At 39.5% G+C, this 18,547-nt stretch overlaps 1 protein-coding gene across 4 annotated transcripts in view; it reads right to left on the bottom strand.

Moving 5' to 3' along the window:
* Positions 1–18,547, bottom strand: part of WDTC1 (WD and tetratricopeptide repeats 1) — a 62,342-nt gene that overhangs the window by 42,639 nt on the left and 1,156 nt on the right. For all 4 annotated transcript variants that reach the window (XM_077898935.1, XM_077898934.1, XM_077898936.1 and 1 more), the window contains exons 2-3: positions 2,119–2,266; positions 127–210 (exon numbers count right to left, since the gene is read on the bottom strand). In XM_077898935.1, coding sequence (XP_077755061.1) covers positions 127–210; positions 2,119–2,166 — 132 coding nt within the window. In that variant the 5' untranslated portion in view covers positions 2,167–2,266. The remainder of the gene's footprint in view (positions 1–126; positions 211–2,118; positions 2,267–18,547) is intronic.

Consider the following 18,547-nt stretch of genomic DNA (forward strand, 5'->3'; position numbering starts at 1 on the left):
GGAGAGGTAACCATCAGATATGACCTGCAGAGAAAATCTTGTTTATGCCTTGATTAATGCAGAAGATTACAGACAGAGAATGGAGAGCCGGCTATCTGCACCTAGGATGCAAACTGGATTTCTTACCTGTAGCTCTGCTTCCAGGCCCAGCCGTCTGATAAAGGGGTCAGTGACATGGTAGCGCCGCTCAAAGCTCAGGGCACCTCGCTCCTGGGGAACAAAAACAAACTCACAGTTTCATTAATTCAATCCAACATGACTTATGATGTGCCTGTTATGTATCCAGCACTGTGCTGGGCACCACAGGAGTTATGAAATGTAACAAGAAGTTGGCCTGTAGGAGCCTGCACTATACTTGAGCAGGGATTATAGAGAACAATAAAAGACTGTAAAATTAAGCACTAAATTGTGCTTGTTGGGTTACAAAAAAAAGGGAAGAAGAAGAAGAAGAAGAAGGAGAAGGAGGAGGAGGAGGAGGAGGAGGAAGAGAAGGAGAAGGAGAAGGAGAAGAAGGAGGAGGAGGAGGAGGAGGAGGAGGAGGAGAAAGAAGAAGAAAGAAGAAAGAAGAATAAAATTGAAAACAACAAACAGGGACACCTGGGTGGCTCAGTGGTTGAGCGCCTGTGTTTGGCTCAAGTCATGATCCAGGTGTCCTGGGATCAAGTCCTGCATCAGGCTTCCTGCAGAAAGCCTGCTTCTGCCTCTGTCTCTGCCTCTCTCTCTGTATCTCTCATGAATAAATAAAATCTTAAAAAAAAAAAGAAAACAACAAATAGAGTTTCCATTTTTAGGTTAGAGAGGGTGGGCATCATTTTTAGGACACATATTGTGGGGGATATTCAAAGAAAATAAATAACTTGCATGGTTCCTCCAACTCTATGATTCTATGCCTCTAGGAAATGATCCTAGCCCTTGAGGGTCATCCATGCTAATGAAATTACAAAAAAAACCCACAAATGGACAAAGCTCCCAAAGAATTCAGGGATGCAGGGAAAAACACATGAAACATAGATTGTTGTGTACCAAGTACATGGCTCATGTAGAGGCATACACTCAATCCTTTTTGATGATGATCACAGCTTATGCTGCATGCCACTTAATTTTTAAAAGATTTTTTAAAAAGATTTTTATTTATTTATTCATAAGAGACACAGTGAGAGAGAGAGAGAGAGAGAGAGAGAGAGAGGCAGAGATATAGGCTGAGGGAGAAGCAGGCTCCCTGCAAGGAGTCCGATGTGGGACTTGATCCCGGGATCATGCCCTGGGCCAAAGGCAGACACTCAACCACTGAGCCACCCAGGCGTCCCTAAAAGATTTTTAATTAAAAAAAAATTTTAGCACTTAAAACCTTTTCAAAGAACTTCCTCATGTTCTTTCAGATTTCACTCTCTATGATCAGCCTAAAGACAGACATTATTATCATTTAACAACAGAAAACACAGGGAGGTAATTGACTCAAGTCTTATAGGTAATTAGGTCAGTGGTGAGATTAAGCTCCTGACCCCAGCTTGGAGCTCTTACTACAGCAGCATATCATGTCTTGCTGGAAACTCTTCCATTAAATCCCTGCGCTCCTTTACTGTGGGTTTCTCTGACAAAGCCTGGGCAACCTTGCTAAATAAACTTGACTGCCTGTCATCCATTCATCTCACAGAATGTACAAACTGCACAAGTCAGGTGCAGGAGACCCTTAAAGAAATGGAAGAGTCTATGTGAACTGGGACTAAGACTCTTCCAGGCTCTGTTACATGCACAACTTAGCAGGTGGAGCAACACGAAGATGCCATATTTTCTCCTGCTGCACCCCCACACACACCTATATATGCACACATGGCTGTGTATACACATGCACAACACACTGATGGCTCCCTTCTCTCACCAGCCTCCATTAATTTCAGCAGGTACACAGCATGGGGACAGAGGAGTCTCCATGATTTCCCTGTTCTTGGGGAAAAGATGGGAGTCAAGAGACCTTCATTCTAGTCCTGGGTCTGCCACTAACTAGTTGTGTGACTTTAAGCAAGTCACCAACTCCAAACCTCAGTTTCTTCAGCTGTAAAATGAATCTGTTAGGAAGAAAGGACCTCATGCTCTGGTTCAAAGGTCTAAGCTGCTTACCTTGATCTGCCTACGGATGAGGTCTCTAGTTATGTTGACTTTTGCCATCTTCTCTTAATGGATTCAACAGCAGGAAGCTATAGAAGGATCTTCAGGACCCTTGAGCATTCCAGCCAAGCCCAGGTCCACAAGACACACATTTAATTACCTGGGGAAAAAAATCATCAAACCCTGAGGAATGGAATAAGGTGGCTTCAGAGTTCTGGTTCCATCCCTAAAACAGCCCACCAGCCTACCTAGTGAACTGGCTACTGCCTGTGATTTAGGACACAGTGGGCTGGCCCTGCTGCCTAGCATTGAAGAACCTCTGGAAGGTGAAAGGGTGGTGTGTGTGTGTGTGTGTGTGTGTGTGTGTGTGTGTGTGTGGTGGGGGAGACAATGACTCAGAGCCACAGGAAGTATGGAACAAACACTGACGGAGTCATGTATGCTTCACCAGAAAATGGAGGGCTGGGTAGCAGTAAGAAGGATGGTGGGAGCATATCCTGAAAATAAGAACAAGGCATGCAGCAAGAAAGATTCAAATTTCACTTGTTCACTATGCATCTGTGGCAACCAGTCTTCTCATTATATTTTGAATCCCTGACCCTCATCTTGGTTCTTTCTAAAACCAAATCAGTATCAATAGAGAGTACTCAACCCTCTAACAGATTCAGAGAATCAAAGAGTGGACAGAAAATGTAAAGGTAGTTATGGCTAAGATCCAATCTAATAAAGAAATCCCTCTTCAACATCCTGGTAGGTAGGCTTTCAGTCTCACTCACCTCTTGAACCAACTTATTTCTTTGTAATAAACTATGATGGTTAGAAAGATCTACTAATCTCATTTATGATAACTTACCATTAGAAAATGCAAAAATACAAGAAATACAAAAGTTCTATACCCAAGCATATTCATTACAGATTTTGTTTTATTTTATTTTTATTTTTAAGTAGGCTCCATGCCCAACACAGGGCTCAAACTCAGGACCCTGAGATCAAGAGTCCCATGTTCTACCAACCAAATACCCCTATCATAGACTTTATTAAAAAAAAAAATTTTAAGTGCCCAAATTTCCAATTATAGAGGAATGGCTCAGCAATGTATAGCCATATGATATTAAGCAGCATTAGAAATGCTGCTTATGAAGGAAAAATGCTTATATCACACCAAATGTTTATATGATAACATGATTTTAAATACTATTATTAACGCTATGTTGAAAAAAGGAAATATAAAATAATAATAGCCATCTTTGAAGAGTAGTGCGATTTTTTTCCTTCTGTTTTTGATATTTTCAACTTTTTCCTACAAAAGCACATTAATATTGCAATCGAGGGAAAACGCTAGAGGAAAAAAAAAACACTAGGCTTTAAAGGAAAGTTCTGCCTCCTGTTATTTCCAACTTTTGGTCTTGGTTGTACCAATGAAGCCACATAGAAGGTCTGGTCTTTCTTCCCCATTATAGCCCTCTGTGCTGTGATGATGGCTTTCAGGACCCACCAAGCTTCTCTGCCAACCCTCCCAAGCCAGCAGGATTCTCAAGACTGCTTCTGGATCTCCTCGCCCTGGTTTTCCATCAGCTGCCCTCCTACAGATTCCTAGCACACCCTCCTGAAATCACTCTCCACCTGACCTGTAAGCAGACTCCTTTTCCTTTGGCATTTAATCACAAAAGAAACTATATAAACACTGTATCATTGCAAATTTTCTTCTTTAGCATTAGGCACACAGTAGGGCAATAAAAATCTTACTGATTAGATGTTCCCACTCAGACCAAGTTCTTTGGGACTTATGTCTCCATGATCTATTTTGGGATCATAAACTCTTAAAAGGGCAAGAGCCTTCCCTCACAATGTGGGAGCCACTCAGTATTGCATCTTAGTGAGGATTACCAGGGAGATATGGAAGTCACTGGCATTGTTTAGAATCATAAAACCTGTGAACATGAAGAACACCTAGGGATGCCAACTGAAAACTATGGTTTCATGATAACTTTTCCAGGGGTACCTGGCCAACAAATTAAAAATGTGAATTTGGATAGATTAGCATAAACTAATGCTGGCCTGCAATTATGTTTATGGCTATGGTTTGTGATACAATGGTCAACCTCCCCATCTTCCAAACAACAACAACAACAACAACAACAACAACAACAGTAATTTCCCCCACAATAACCAAGAATATACGGTGAGATCTATCAGAATGGAAAGAACACCAAAATCAGTGAGTATATCTGGTATTAAGTAAGCTATGCAGCCTTGGTCAAGTCTGTCTCTCCACATAGGCTCTTATTCCTGTGTCTCACAGGCACAGGAAGAACTAGGACAAACACCGAAAGGGCCACACGTGCTTCAGCCTCAACGCTTTTTTTCTTGGAAGATTACTAAAAAGGCCAAATGATATAATGTAGGTACAAGTTTTTTCTTTAATTTTATTCTTAGAATAATATACTATTATCTGCTAAGAAATAGCAAGTTGCCAAATATACCCTTACTATGTACCAGGAATTGTGCTAAGGGCTTAATATACACAGACACATCAACCTCAGACCTTAAGTAGGATCTGGTATCAAAGAATCAGAGGACCATGGAGAGTCCATGCTGGCAGCAAAGTGTGGCTATAGTGGCCGTTAAAGTCCAATCAGCTGGTCATAGTGGTGTAAGCCCTATAAGCGGCAGCAGTGACCTCATGGATTGGTTCTGTGAATGATTTTGGCTGAGAGTCCTGGCTACTACCCAACTTCCCTTGTTCTAGCCCATTCTTCAAGCCTGGCTTTGTGGCCTTCCCTGATATTTTGTTAGTTTCCCTAATAACCTTTCAGTATCAGCCAAAGTTGGTTTCTGTTGCTTACAGCTACAAATCCTGACTGAAAGAGAAGAACCCTCTCAAAAGATGACACTCAGGTGAAACATGAATGGGAAGAAGTCACAAAGAACTTGGGGAGGGTGCTTTTGAGGAGAAAGAACAACCACTGTTAAAAGAGTACAGGAGAAGACTGGTTCAAAAAGCTTGTATGGTGGATGCTGTTACTATCATGATCTTACAGAACAGGAAACAGAGTCATGGACACGAAACAATTTTCACAATGTCACACAGGTAATAAGTGAAGCTAGAGCAGAGACTCAAACCCAGAGCTATATGTACACTATCACTTTGTATGTATGAATAAATCATGTAATTTCCTAGAGTAATGTTCACTATGATAATATACCATAGGAGTCAACTAAATTGTTACTACTCATTCATTAATTTTCTTAAAACATTAACTGGGTTTGTACCAAGTATCAGGCACTGCGCTAGACATGGGGGAATACTGACTGGGATGAAAGACACAGCACCCAAGAAAGCAGAAAATCAAAGGCAAGGGACTTTAGCTAAGATTGGTGTGTGTTTACAAAAATGAAAAGGTGGGACGCCTGGGTGGCTCAGTGGTTGAGCATCTGCCTTTGGCTCAGGGTGTGATCTGGGTCCGGGAATCAAGTCCTACATCGGGCTCCCTGTGAGGAGCCTGATTCTCCCTCTGTCTATCTCTGCTTCTCTCTGTGTCTCTCAGGCATAAATAAATAAAATCTTAAAAAAAAAAAAACTGAAAGGACGAACAGAAGAGAAAAAACAGAAAACGTAGACACACACACACACAAAAGCCATTACAATTCAGATAAATGGTAAAATGAAAACTGGGATTTAAAACAATATCAGACAGGTAGGCAGAGGTTTAAAAATCAAAAGGTCTAATTTAATAAAACTACTGCTCCATTAGTATTTTGGTAAACACTTCTGATCCCCTCCTAAGAAGAAATGATAGCATATCAGCAGACAGCTCATTCTAGAGCACAGCCCATCTTCACTCCCCTTTCAGGAAACATGGATTCAGTACCTTCTACAAACTTTTTTAGGCAGGCATTAACTGGAAACACTTCTAAGCAGAGATTATTTAAAAGGTTCACAGTAGGAGGGAAATACCCCCATATCTATAAGGGGCATAATTAGTTTCATACTTTGATTCAAAAGTCCCCCAAATACAAATAATAAAATCAATAAAGGAATAGTCATTTGAATATGAAGAAAATTAATCACAGTCAAAATTTAAAAGCATTATTTTAAGGAGTGTCCTAGAATAGTAAATTCCATAAAACAAAGAGAACTCACAGATACAGAATGACATGATGGAGATTTTAGAATTGAAGAAAGGAAGTTATATATTTATGATTAAACACCAGAAAAGACTACATCAAGGGGATTTCTATCTCTGGTGCAGTATGCAAATAATGTGTTCAGTTCTGCCGAGATGCAAAAATACTGAAATAAGTGACTTCAAGAATCCATAAGATAACATTTTCAATGCCTAGTATTCCAGCACCACATGAGACTTTGAAAATACAGCAAAGAACAAGCTAAACACAGACCATTCTCTTCAAGAGCACACAATATAGTTGTCATGAATTGAGTATCAATGGCACCAAGGCTATTGTGACCAGAACACCTTAAAGGGACTGAAAAAGGCCAATTTAACCAAATGACCAAAATGAACAGCTAGGACAGTAAATTCAGAAGGAACAACAAGAATAATAAATTAAATCTTATTTATGCTCATTTACTCATACATCTTAGAAGAAAGCACAAAAATGACAGTGGGGAAAAACAAACTAAACATGGCAGGAGAGCAAGAAAGGGCACTTGGAAATCACAAGCAAAAAACTAGGACTGGGGATCCCTGGGTGGTGCAGCGGTTTGGCGCCTGCCTTTGGCCCAGGGCGCGATCCTGGAGATCCGGGATCGAATCCCACGTCAGGCTCCCGGTACATGGAGCCTGCTTCTCCCTCTGCCTGTGTCTCTGCCTCTCTCTCTCTCTCTGTGACTATCATAAATAAATAAAAATGTAAAAAACAAAAAAAAAACAAAAAAAAAACTAGGACTGTAACAAACCACAACCAACTTTTAATGTGTATTCTTCATTCTAAGGATAGCACAGTGAACTTATGTTCATCTTAAAGCTCTAATGACATTGAGGACTAATTAGCAGAACAAGAAAGCTCAATAAAAAAAATTTCTCTAGGTAAAGTACAAAGGTTTAGGAACGGCATCTGCTGTCATTGAGGATACTGCAAGCCAACTATAGTTGACAATAACAGAAGGAAGAAGGAAGCCAGCTTCTGGGAGTTGGGAATATGAAAAATATAAAAAATGCCTAAGGCACAGAGGAAAACATATGACATAATGTTAGAGTAAATATGAGCTCCCATGCATATGATATACCTCCCGAAAGGTATATTCTACTCCTAGAGTCTAAAATGCCTAGCATGTCGCCACTTAACCCTATCCCTTCCACAAATTTTTAACTCAGGCTATTGGGAAACTTTCTACCATGGGCAGATCTCTGCTATTACAAAGGAAGTTAATAAGAAATTTCAGTTAACAGCTCAATTTGGAGGAATTAATCTACTTCCTAATGCAAAAGGTACTAGTAATATAATAGCCTGAGGTTAACAGGCCTTAGAACAAAGTACACCTGGCAAAGATAACTCATTTGGAACCAAAGATTGAATGGTAATATCCAAATAAACATGAGGAGCCACCCATATCAGGTGTGCCATAGTCCTTGTTTGGACTCTGGTAGCAGAAAGGGAAGCAAACTTAAAATATTTAGGTACTTGGGCCTCAAATCCAGCCCTCTCTTACCGATTAGTACCTACTTAGGCAAGTTACTCAACCCTTCTGAGTTTCAATTTCCTTATGTGTAAAATGGGGATGCTCATCTACTTAAATTGGTTGTTGGAGGAATAAATGATAAAATATATATGAAGGTACAGGTACAAATAGTACCTGGATTACAGTAGGTGCTCAACAGATGTTATTAGCCAAATCTGAATTCTAGTAAGACTTGATAGCTTCTGATCTATGCTCAGAAGTGGTGTGGTTACATTTCTCCCTTACTTTCTTTTCTACCAGAGAGACAAAGCTGATATTGAGGACTCCATTGTAGGCTGATGGGGCACAGGGAGTGTGATGTCTTTCTCACCTCTGCTAGTTTAGAATTGCAAGATCAGGAGGAAAAAGGTGACTTTGTTAAAAACAAAGTAACTCCATACAACAGTGTGTACAAGAAGGGTTATAGTAGGATTATTCATAATAGCTAAAAGGCAGACACCCAAATGCCCATCAAATGATGAATGGATAAACAAAATGTCGTATATCTATACAATGCAATGTTATCTGGCCATAAGAAGCAATGAAGAACTGATACATGTTACAACATGGATGAAACTTAAAGACCTTCTGCTAAGTGAACGAAGGCCACATGTTGTATATAGCTTTCTCCTGCTATCCAAAAGTAAATCGTTCCTATGAAACCTATCCTAAGGTGCAGTGACATAATGTGAAAAGGCAGTTACCATTAGTTTATATGGAAAATTTTTTGAGCATTCCCAAACCAAAAAATAACCTCTCTTAGGCTTTTTCTGGTATCACCTTGCTAATGGATGAACAAAATAAATGAAGATAAAGCACAGAGGCTCAAAGACACAGTTCAAAGCAATGGTGTCTTGATGCCGAATGTAGTTCCCAGGGGAGAAGCTGGAAAGTGCCACCCTCGCTGCTCAGGGTGTGCACTGCCTCTATAATGGGCTCACAGCAAAACAAATGCTGAACACTATATCCAATTTTCATCCTTTTCATAAAAGCAAAAATCCTCTTTAGATTTCCTTTGGTTAGCAAAAACAGGTGCTAATGTAGGTCTTTCACAAAGTGAAGTGGCATAATGTGAACTTTCAAGAATTGAGGATGCCTGTAATTCCATTTACATGCAATGCCTAGAATAGGCAAATCCATAGAAATAGAAAGTAGATTTGTGGTTTCTTGGGGCTAGAGGGATGGAGGATAGAGTAGTGATAGCTAAAGGATAGGTGTTTTTTTTAATTGAAGTGAAATTAATATAAAATTAACCATTTTAAAGTGTACAACTCAGTGATATTTAGTACACTCACAATTTTATGCAACCATCACCTCTAGGTAGTTCCAAAACATTTCCATTGCACCAAATGAAAATCTCATAATTATTAAGAAGTCAGTCCTTCTTCCTTCCTCACTGCCCCCACCCGCCATCTGGCAACCACAAATTAACTTTCTACATCTATGAATTTACCTATTCTAGAATTTTTATATAAATAAACTCCTACAATATGTGGCCTTTTGAGACTGGCTTCTTTCACTTAGCATAATATTTTAAGGTCCATCCATCTTGTAACATGTATCATCAGTACTTCATTCCTTTTTATGGTGGAATACTGTTCCATTGCACTGCTATATCACATACTGTTTATCCACTTGGGGCATTGCAAATAGTTGCTGTTATGAACATTCATATACAAGTATCTGTTTGACTACCTGTTTTCAATTCTTTAGTGTATGTACCTTGGAGCGCAATTGCTGAGTCATATGGTAATACTATATTTAACTTTTTGAGGAATGGACAAACTGTTTTCCATAGCAGCTGCACCATTTTGCAATTTCACCAGCAATGTACAAGATTCCAATTTCTCCACATTCTTATCAATGCTTGCTTTAAAAAAAATTATTTATAGCTACCCTAGTGGGTATGAAGTGATATTTCATTGTGACTTGATGTTTCTTTGTGAGGTAATGAATATAATAAATATGTCCTAAAATTAACTGGTGATTGTTGCGCACATCTGTGAGAACACTAAAAACCACCTAATTGTACACTTTAAACAGGTGAATTGTATGGTATATAAATTATATCCCATTGAAGTTATTATATTTTTAAAAAGGAACTACTGATACAGGTAACAATATGGATGAATCTCATGGATTCTGAGCAAAAGAAGCCAGATATAAAAAAAGTACATACTGGGGGCGCCTGGGTGGCTCAGCTGGTTGAATATCTGATTCTTGATTTCAGCTCAGGTCGTGATCTCAGGGTCATGGGATCAAGCCCCATGTAGGGCTCTGTACTCAGCGCAAGAGTCTGTTTATCCCTTTCCCTCTGCTCCTCCCTCACTCGCACTCTCTAATAAATAAATAAAATCTTTTTAAAAAGCACATACTGGGATCCCTGGGTGGCGCAGCGGTTTAGTGCCTGCCTTTGGCCCAGGGCGCGATCCTGGCGACCCGGGATCGAATCCCATGTCGGGCTCCCAGTGCATGGAGCCTGCTTCTCCCTCTGCCTGTGTCTCTGCCTCTCTCTCTCTCACTGTGTGCCTATCATAAATTAAAAAAAAAAAAAAAAGCACATACTGTACAATCCCCTTTACAGTTGACTCTTGAACAACACAATATGAAAATGTGAAATATGTGGGTCCACTTATATGTGGATTCTTTTCAATAAATACTGTATAGTACTATAAATGTATTTTTCTTCCTTATGATTTTCTTAACAAATTTTCTCTCTAGTTTACTTTATTATAAGAATATAGTACATAATACATGTAACATACAAAATATGTTGTCAACTGTTATTGGTAAGGCTTCTGGTGAACAGCAGGCTATTAGTAGCTAAATTTTGGGGGAGTCAAAAGTTATATGTGAATTTCTGACCGCATGGAGGGGTGTCAGGGTTGATGCCCCTAACTCCCACATCGTTCAAGAGTCAACTGCATATGAAGTTCTAGAATTGACAAAAATTCAGTGGAAAAAAACAAAAAGGTACTGCTTGGGTGGAGATTGACAAGGTAAGGACACCTGAAACTTTCTAGAGTGACGGGCTCTATATATTGATAGGAACATGGTTACATGGGTATTTGGGGTATGGGTTACATGAGTATAACCATTTGTCAAAATAGCACAATCAAGATTAGTGAATTTTAATGTTTGGAAATCTTACTTAAAAATAGAATGGAGGTGGAAAGCAGAGGAGATATAGATAAAACAAGAATGACAGAATACTGACAGTTATTGAAATAGGAGGACAGATATATGGGGGTTCAATATTGTTTACTTCATAAAATTTGAAATTCTAATAAAGTCCTTTTTTAAAGAAAGTATTTATTTATTTTAGAGAAAGAGAGAGTACATGAGCAAGAGGGGCAGAGGGGGAGAATCTAAAGCAGACTCCTCACTGAGTAGGGAGCCCAATGTGGGGCTCAATCTCACAACCCTGAGATCATGACTTGAGCCAAAACCAAGAGTCAGATGCTTAACCGACTGTGCCACTTAGGTGCCCCTCTCATAAGTCCTTTTAAAATTCTTTTTTCCTATTACAGAATCATTCAAAACATGGAAAACTGATTAATAAAATAGAAAACCATTCATATATAGTTTTAAAAAATCAGGTTTAGGACATATCTATGGCCATCTTAGCCTTGGAGAAAAAGAAAAGACACACCAAAAGTGTACATCTCTCCAGTGTTACAACAAAAAGAATATGCATCAAAAATGTGCCAGTGGTCTTCTCTCTGGTAAGACAACAGGTGATATATATATATATATTTGTGTGTGTGTTCCTCTGTACTTACCAAGTATTCTATCGTGAACATTTATTGTTTTTATAATAATATAGAAATAGCTATTAGGAAAAAGCTTCGAACTGAAAGAAACTGGAGTCTGAACCGGGGTCTACTATACACTAGGTTGTGTGATTTTGGGTAAAACTATTTACCTTTTAAGCTCCTGGGTTGTTTGTTTGTTTTTACATGTAGATATATGTAATAATATCTACTTCATAGGGTTATTGGGAACATTAATGAGATAATGCATTATAAAACACTTAGCATAATGCCTGGCAAGTGCTCAAGAAATACTGGATATTTTTCACCTGTTACATGAAGATATATTATATAATAGCACCTACCTCAGTTGTGAGGATTATATGGGATAACTGGCACATTGTAAATACTGTAAATACTTATTAAGTATGAATGATAGTATTACTTGCAATAAGAAAAAAACTGTTTAAGAGAAGCCTCCTCTTGGGGTGCCTGGATGGCTCAGTCAGTTAAGCATCTCACTTGATTTCAGCTCAGGTCATGATCTCAGGGTTGTGAGACTGAGCCTCATGTTGGGCTACACATGGCTTGGAGCCTGCTTAAGATTCTCTCTACCTCTCCCTCTCTCCGCCCCTCTCTCTCTCTCTCTTAAAGGGGGGGGGGGGAAGAAGACAGGCCTCTTCTCAAAAAGTTAAACATAGAGTCACCATATGACCCAGAAATTCCACTCCTAGGTATAACCCAAGAAAAACGAAAACATATGTCTACACAAAAACTCACAAATGAATGTTCATAGCCCCAAAGTAGAAACAACCCAAATGTCCACCAGTGGATAAATGTCCACAAATGGCTAAGTAAAAGGTGATATATCCACATAATGGAATATTAATCAGCTATAAAAAGGAATGAAGCACTGATTCATGCTACAATGGAATGAAATTTGAAAACACTGTTATTTGAAAGAAGTCACAAAAGGCCACTAATATTATATGAATCCATTTATATGAAACGTCAAGAATAGCAAAAGCTGCAGAGACTGAGAGTAGATTAGTGGTTGCTTGGAACTGAGGAAGAAGATGGGAGTGATTGGGGTGGTGATGATATAGCTAAAGGGTATGGGTTTCTTCGGGGCATGATGAAAATGTTCTGGAATTTTTTTTGTTGTTGTTGTTCTGGAATTAGATAGTGGTGATGGTTATACAACTTTGTGGATATATTAACAAGTGCAGAATTGAACACATTAAAAGGGTAGATTTTATGGCATGTTAATTATATCTCAATTACAAAGTCCCCAAAACCATTTCTTCTTTTCTCTGCCTCAAAATCAGAACTTATGAAAATTTAGTTCTCACCCTTTCCTTCTATCTCCTGCCTTGAACTATAATTATTTTTGTAGCTTCTTGAAGAGACTAAAAGCATCCTGAGGGTCAGCTCTTCATCTGATTCATCTACTGACCTTCCTAGGTCTCCAAGGAGTGATGTGGGCTTAGCAGGTGCCAATAAGTACTTGCTGATTGAATGACTGCATGACTATCTTGCAATACATACAGTGCTTTATACCCATCAGAGTGCTTTTGTTCCTTCTTTTAACTTGAACTTCACAACAATCCTGTAAGGAAGTTAGAAAGCTATCATCACCCCTTTTAACAAAGGAGAACTGAGGCAGAGTGCTGTGTGGTACTGAGGAATAAGCACTGGACCAGGATCTAGGGTCTTGTGCTCCAGGCTAGGCTCTGCCTCTAACTGGCTGAAGGACCCCATGTGAGGCATTTCATTGTCTCAGCCTATTTCCCTATCTGCAAAATGAGAGGCACTCTGTGATGAGCTATAAAACCTCTTCCCATGATTCTAAAGATACACTGCTAGTAGCAGTAGAGTGGAGATGGAACCTCAGTTATCTGTATTCTTTTTCCTCTGGACATGCTGCCTTCCACTGCAGAAAAATGCCCCAGCCTGAGTGACCACTGCCCCCCTTTAAACATTCTGAATTATGCGAGAGACATATGCAAGTCCTCTCACTCTATTTGCAGTGGTTTACCTACTGGAGCAACCCTATAGATGACAAAAAAAAAAAAAAAATGCACTTCCAAAGTATAAAGGTCATCGGAAGTAGCACAATAAAATGAAGAGCTGGGCGCTGAGTTCGACAGATTTTGCCACCTATTTTCTGTGTGACTGCATTTCTAAACCTCCGCTTCCTAATCTGCAAAACAAGGATGATAATGCCTACCTTCAGAGTGAAGATCCACACATGTAAGATGCCTGATACCAAGCCTGGTAAAAATATTCAGTGAACATTCAAAGCATTTCATAAGTGTTATCTGACAGATTCCTCATAAACCTATGAGGTAGGCACTATTGTTATCCTCACTTTACAGATGCAGGATCTGAGGCACAGAGAAGTTAATTTGCCCAAAGTTACAGTTATTAAATGGAGAGTCAAACTAGATAGTTTAATTCTAAAACCCAAGTCACTGGCCACTAAATAATAGTTACTATCTTTAATCAGATCTTTTAAAAGATCTAAAAGAAGCTCTTAGCATTCCTTGGTTAAGCTAAGGAATTAAAATCATCTTGACTCTGCCAGTCTCAAACATAAATTTCAAGAATGTGTTTCGGAGTCATGGTTGGCACAAGGGACAGTATCTGGGAAAGTTTTGGTTGATGGGCTAGGCTCATCAGCAAAGCATCTTTGGAAAAGTTTTTTGCCATCTTTGAGGCTCCTGACTCAAATGATTCCATAAAGGGTTGACTAAAGCTTTCTCTATGGAAGTCTATCCTAAGAAATGCTTCACTTTGTGGGAAACTGGATAAAAACTCACTTCGATGGCTTCTCTGCATGAATGGGTTCTGTATTGCCATTTGTGTTTTGTGAAAAATTTTTCTTGATGTTTTCAGAACTTTGCTTTTCAGTGATTACAGCTAATTTATCTGCTTTCTCCTAAAGCCACAATTACCTTAAGGTAATGGAAGGGAACAGAAAGAGAAAACAAAACAGAGCATACTTTGATAATGCTGTCCTCTCTCACTGTATGTATGAGCATCTGCAGTCTTGGATTTTGCCTTTAACCTGCATCTTTCCAAATTCTGCCACTATACAAAGTATGTCTCATAATAAAGCCCCTGAAGTTTCACCCTCTAACTTTCCTCCTAGCAGTAAGGTTAAGGAAAACTAAGCCAATCAATGTGGAAATGCTTCCTTTTCAATTCAATTGCTTACATCCAGATGTCTGACTCAAAAAGGAACCAGGTAAAGCTACTGGACCCAAATACTTAGGGCTCAACTGATGAAGCTCCAAGACCAGAAATGCCTGACTCCCATTCTGAGAAAGTCTCCCTAAAAGGTATATAGTTAAGCAGTTTTGTACTTTCTGAAAACAAAATCTGGGGGCTGTGAACAAGGATAAAATTTTGCCACCATCCTGATCCTAACACTGCCTCAGGGGAGCCCCTGGATAGCTACCTGGGTAAGGTCTGATCCTGCTCTGCCCCACTCCCCAAGAAAATGGGGTTAATACCTCCCCAGATGGCTACAGGGAGGATTAAGGGTTATTATTCTTGACATCCAGCTCTATCAGAGCTCTAGCAATTGTGACCTTGTTCATTCTAAAATCAGACATTAAATATAAAAATGTAAACAGTGATCCCTGAATCTGACTCTCTAGTAGGGTAAGGACTTTCTTCCCACAAGGCCTCTGACACTGCCTCCTAGTCTCCAACCTATTGGCTGAACCCTCCTCTTTCTCAGCCTCAAGTTTTTAAGGTATTAGTCACTAATGCCACAAAGCCCTTCAAAGAGTCAGCAACTATTACAAATAGTACAAAGAATGAACCCCAGAATTCTCAGGGTTTGTCAGGCCTGTATTCACCCTAAAGAAACAAAGTGGTACTCTTTTACCCCAAACCAGGCTCTAAAGGGCAATCAGTGAGGTCTAGTGAAAAGTATTATACCATTTAGTACTCATAAACCCACTGTAAGAAGGTACTGTCACAAATTTCATTTCACATAGGAATAAACTATAGCTCAGAGAAAACAAATGATTTACCCTATGTTACAGAGCTAAGAAGGTACAGACAAAGGTTCGCATATCAGTCCTACTACTACTAGCTGTGTAACCTGTACGTTAGTCTGTTTTTTTTTTTTTTAATTTTCTGGAGCCTCAGTTTCCTCATTTGTAAAGTAGGAATAATGATAATTTTTACCTCATAGGGGATCTGAGGGTAAATATTGTAGGGAAAGCATCTAACAAATGGCTGGCACACAGTAAGTATGCAATAAAGGTTAGTTTTTTACAGGTCAAAACGACAGGAGTTTGACATCATTTCCATATAAAAACAGGGTGTAGGGACACCTGAGTGGCTCAGCAGTTGAGCTTCTGCCTTCTGCTCTGGGCATGATCCTGAGGTCCCGGGGATCATGTCCTGCAGGGAGCCTGCTTCGCCCTCTGCCTGTCTCTACCTCTCTCTCTCTCTGTCTCTCATGAATAAATAAATAAAATCTTTAAAAAAACAAAACAGGGTTTAAAATACCGAAAGACGGGAGCCTGGGCAGCTCAGTGATTGAACTTCTCCCTTTGGCTCAGGTAGTGATCCTGGGGTCTTGGGATAAAGCAACGCATCAGGCTCCCTGTGGGACTCTCCCTCTGCAACTCTGATGAATAAATTTTAAAAAAATCTTAAAAAATTAAAATACTGAAAGACTACTTATAGTCCAATTACTTACATAAGTATGAACTCCTCTACCAAATCATTGTAAGAAGTGGCAATGCCTCTGCTTGAATGCCTATGATGATGGATAACTCCTTCCTTCACAAGGTGGCCCATTTTACTTTTATAGAGCCAAATTCTCTCCTATCAAGCCAACCCCTCTTGGAATTTCCATCCCTTGATCCTTGTGCTACCTTCCAGAATCACACAAAGAAAGTCCAGTTCTCTTTCTACAGGACAGTTAAATACTTGAAGGCACATATTGTGTTCTCCCAGGATCTCAGTTTTGGTCCTTCCAGCTCTTCATGTGTCATAGCCCAAAAGGAGACACATGAAGTCTAATGGGCTGCTTGATCCCAGGACCTGAGGATCACTGTCTGAGCCAAAGGGAGAAGTTCAATCACTGAGCTGCCCAGGCTCCCGTCTTTCAGTATTTTAAATCCTGTTTTGTTTTTTTAAAGATTTTATTTATTTATTCATGAGAGAGAGAGAGAGAGAGAGAGAGAGGTAGAGACAGGCAGAGGGAGAAGCAGGCTCCCTGCAGGAGCCTGATGCAGGACATGATCCCCGGACCCCAGGATCATGCCCAGAGCAGAAGGCAGAAGTTCAACTGCTGAGCCACTCAGGTGTCCTTACACCCTGTTTTTATATGGAAATGATGTCAAATTCCTGTCATTTTGATCTGTAAAAAACTAACCTTTATTGCATACTTACTGTGTGCCAGCCATTTGTTAGATGCTTTCCCTTATTTGCTATGTGGCCTTAAGCAAGTTATTTAACCTCTCTGTACTTGTATCTTCATATGTATAACAGGGAAGATGATTTTTGCCTCATATAGGACAGTAATGAGGGCTAAGCTAGATAAAGTAAAACACCACTTAGCACACAGCCCAACATATACCAAGCTCTCAATAAATGCCAGAGTCACTTTTAAGAATGTATTCTAATTAGTAAATATCTCTCAAAGTAAGTAGCCATAATTAAATATTAACACCAAGGGATTGTTTTCTGATGGAAACTGTCAGGGCTTGTGTTTTTAAAGCCTAAGAAGTTATGTGAGTCCCTCTGCAATGGCAGCCCAAAGATGCAGTGGAAAGGAATCAGTGACCCAAAAGAAAGGTAAGTATCACCATACTACATGTTGTCTATGATTCCCTCTTTGAGACCCAGGACTGCACATGTGGACAACATTCCCTAATACAAAAAGGAGAGAAGAAAATAATTAGAGAAAATTTTAAAAATTATTAAAGTCACAGTTCTGGGTCTTTGCAGCATTTGGTCCCTCAAATTCCAAAGATGTTTAACAGAGGGCTTTAAGATCTTCAGTTGTATCCTTTCAGGTCCTAAAGCCTAGGTGTGTGAAAAAAGAACCTAATATGATGTCCCATGAGTCACTACTGAGTTTCTTCTAGCTAGAAAATTTGTCAGTGCATGACAATTCTAAAACCCACAGGTGGCAAATCGCCAATGTTAATATCATCACCATAATCATTACACATACTCTCTTTCTTTTAGTAAGTCCAAGGGAAGGAGTCTCAGGCAGAACTATGGATTGTTGTCCAATTATTCTTCAGAGTTGACCCAAAGCACTACAAATTGAGATGTGGGTTGATCATAAGTGCCCCCAAATAGATAAAAATATCCCAGTATTAAAGCAGCAGGATCATAAACTATGGCAGAAAAGGCTGCTTCCCACCTGCCAATGAAATACAACAACCTGCAATGAAGCTTCATTGTTAAGTCTCAGAGTCAGCCCAAATGAGCCTTTCTAGTTACTCCCTAGTCTGTGCTAGAGGATCCAATTATCATACTCAACAGACAAGATTCAATTCAATCTCTTTAAAAATATAAGAATTACAAGGAAGAATAAGCCAGAACTCAAACCAGAAATAGCCTTAAGTAGTTCCCTCACTTAGTGAAGACACTAGCCACTCAGGAGGGACTGTAAGGTACAGAAAAAGCTTGGTTCAGACCACTGGACAGAACTGTGCCCTAGGCAGAGACTTCCTAATATCTTTGAGTCAGTTGGTGTCCTCTGAATCGTCTTCTTCTCAAAACCGTTTCAGACTTTGTTAAAAGGGAACACTTAACTGCCACTTTACACTGATCATCTACCGCATCCTTGGGAAGAATGGGGAAGTTACAGACACCCTATCAGGTTTCTAAACTCATAAACTTAAGAGGAAAACTTTAAAGTTGCTCTACCACTACCTCAGGAAGTTAAAAAAATAGTCACAGAAGAAAAGGACTTTGAGGAAAATAGTCAAATTAGGCAGTTAGACTTTAGTCATAAGTCTTG

Source organism: Canis aureus, chromosome 5 (assembly GCF_053574225.1).
Source record: "Canis aureus isolate CA01 chromosome 5, VMU_Caureus_v.1.0, whole genome shotgun sequence".
NCBI lineage: Eukaryota > Metazoa > Chordata > Mammalia > Carnivora > Canidae > Canis > Canis aureus.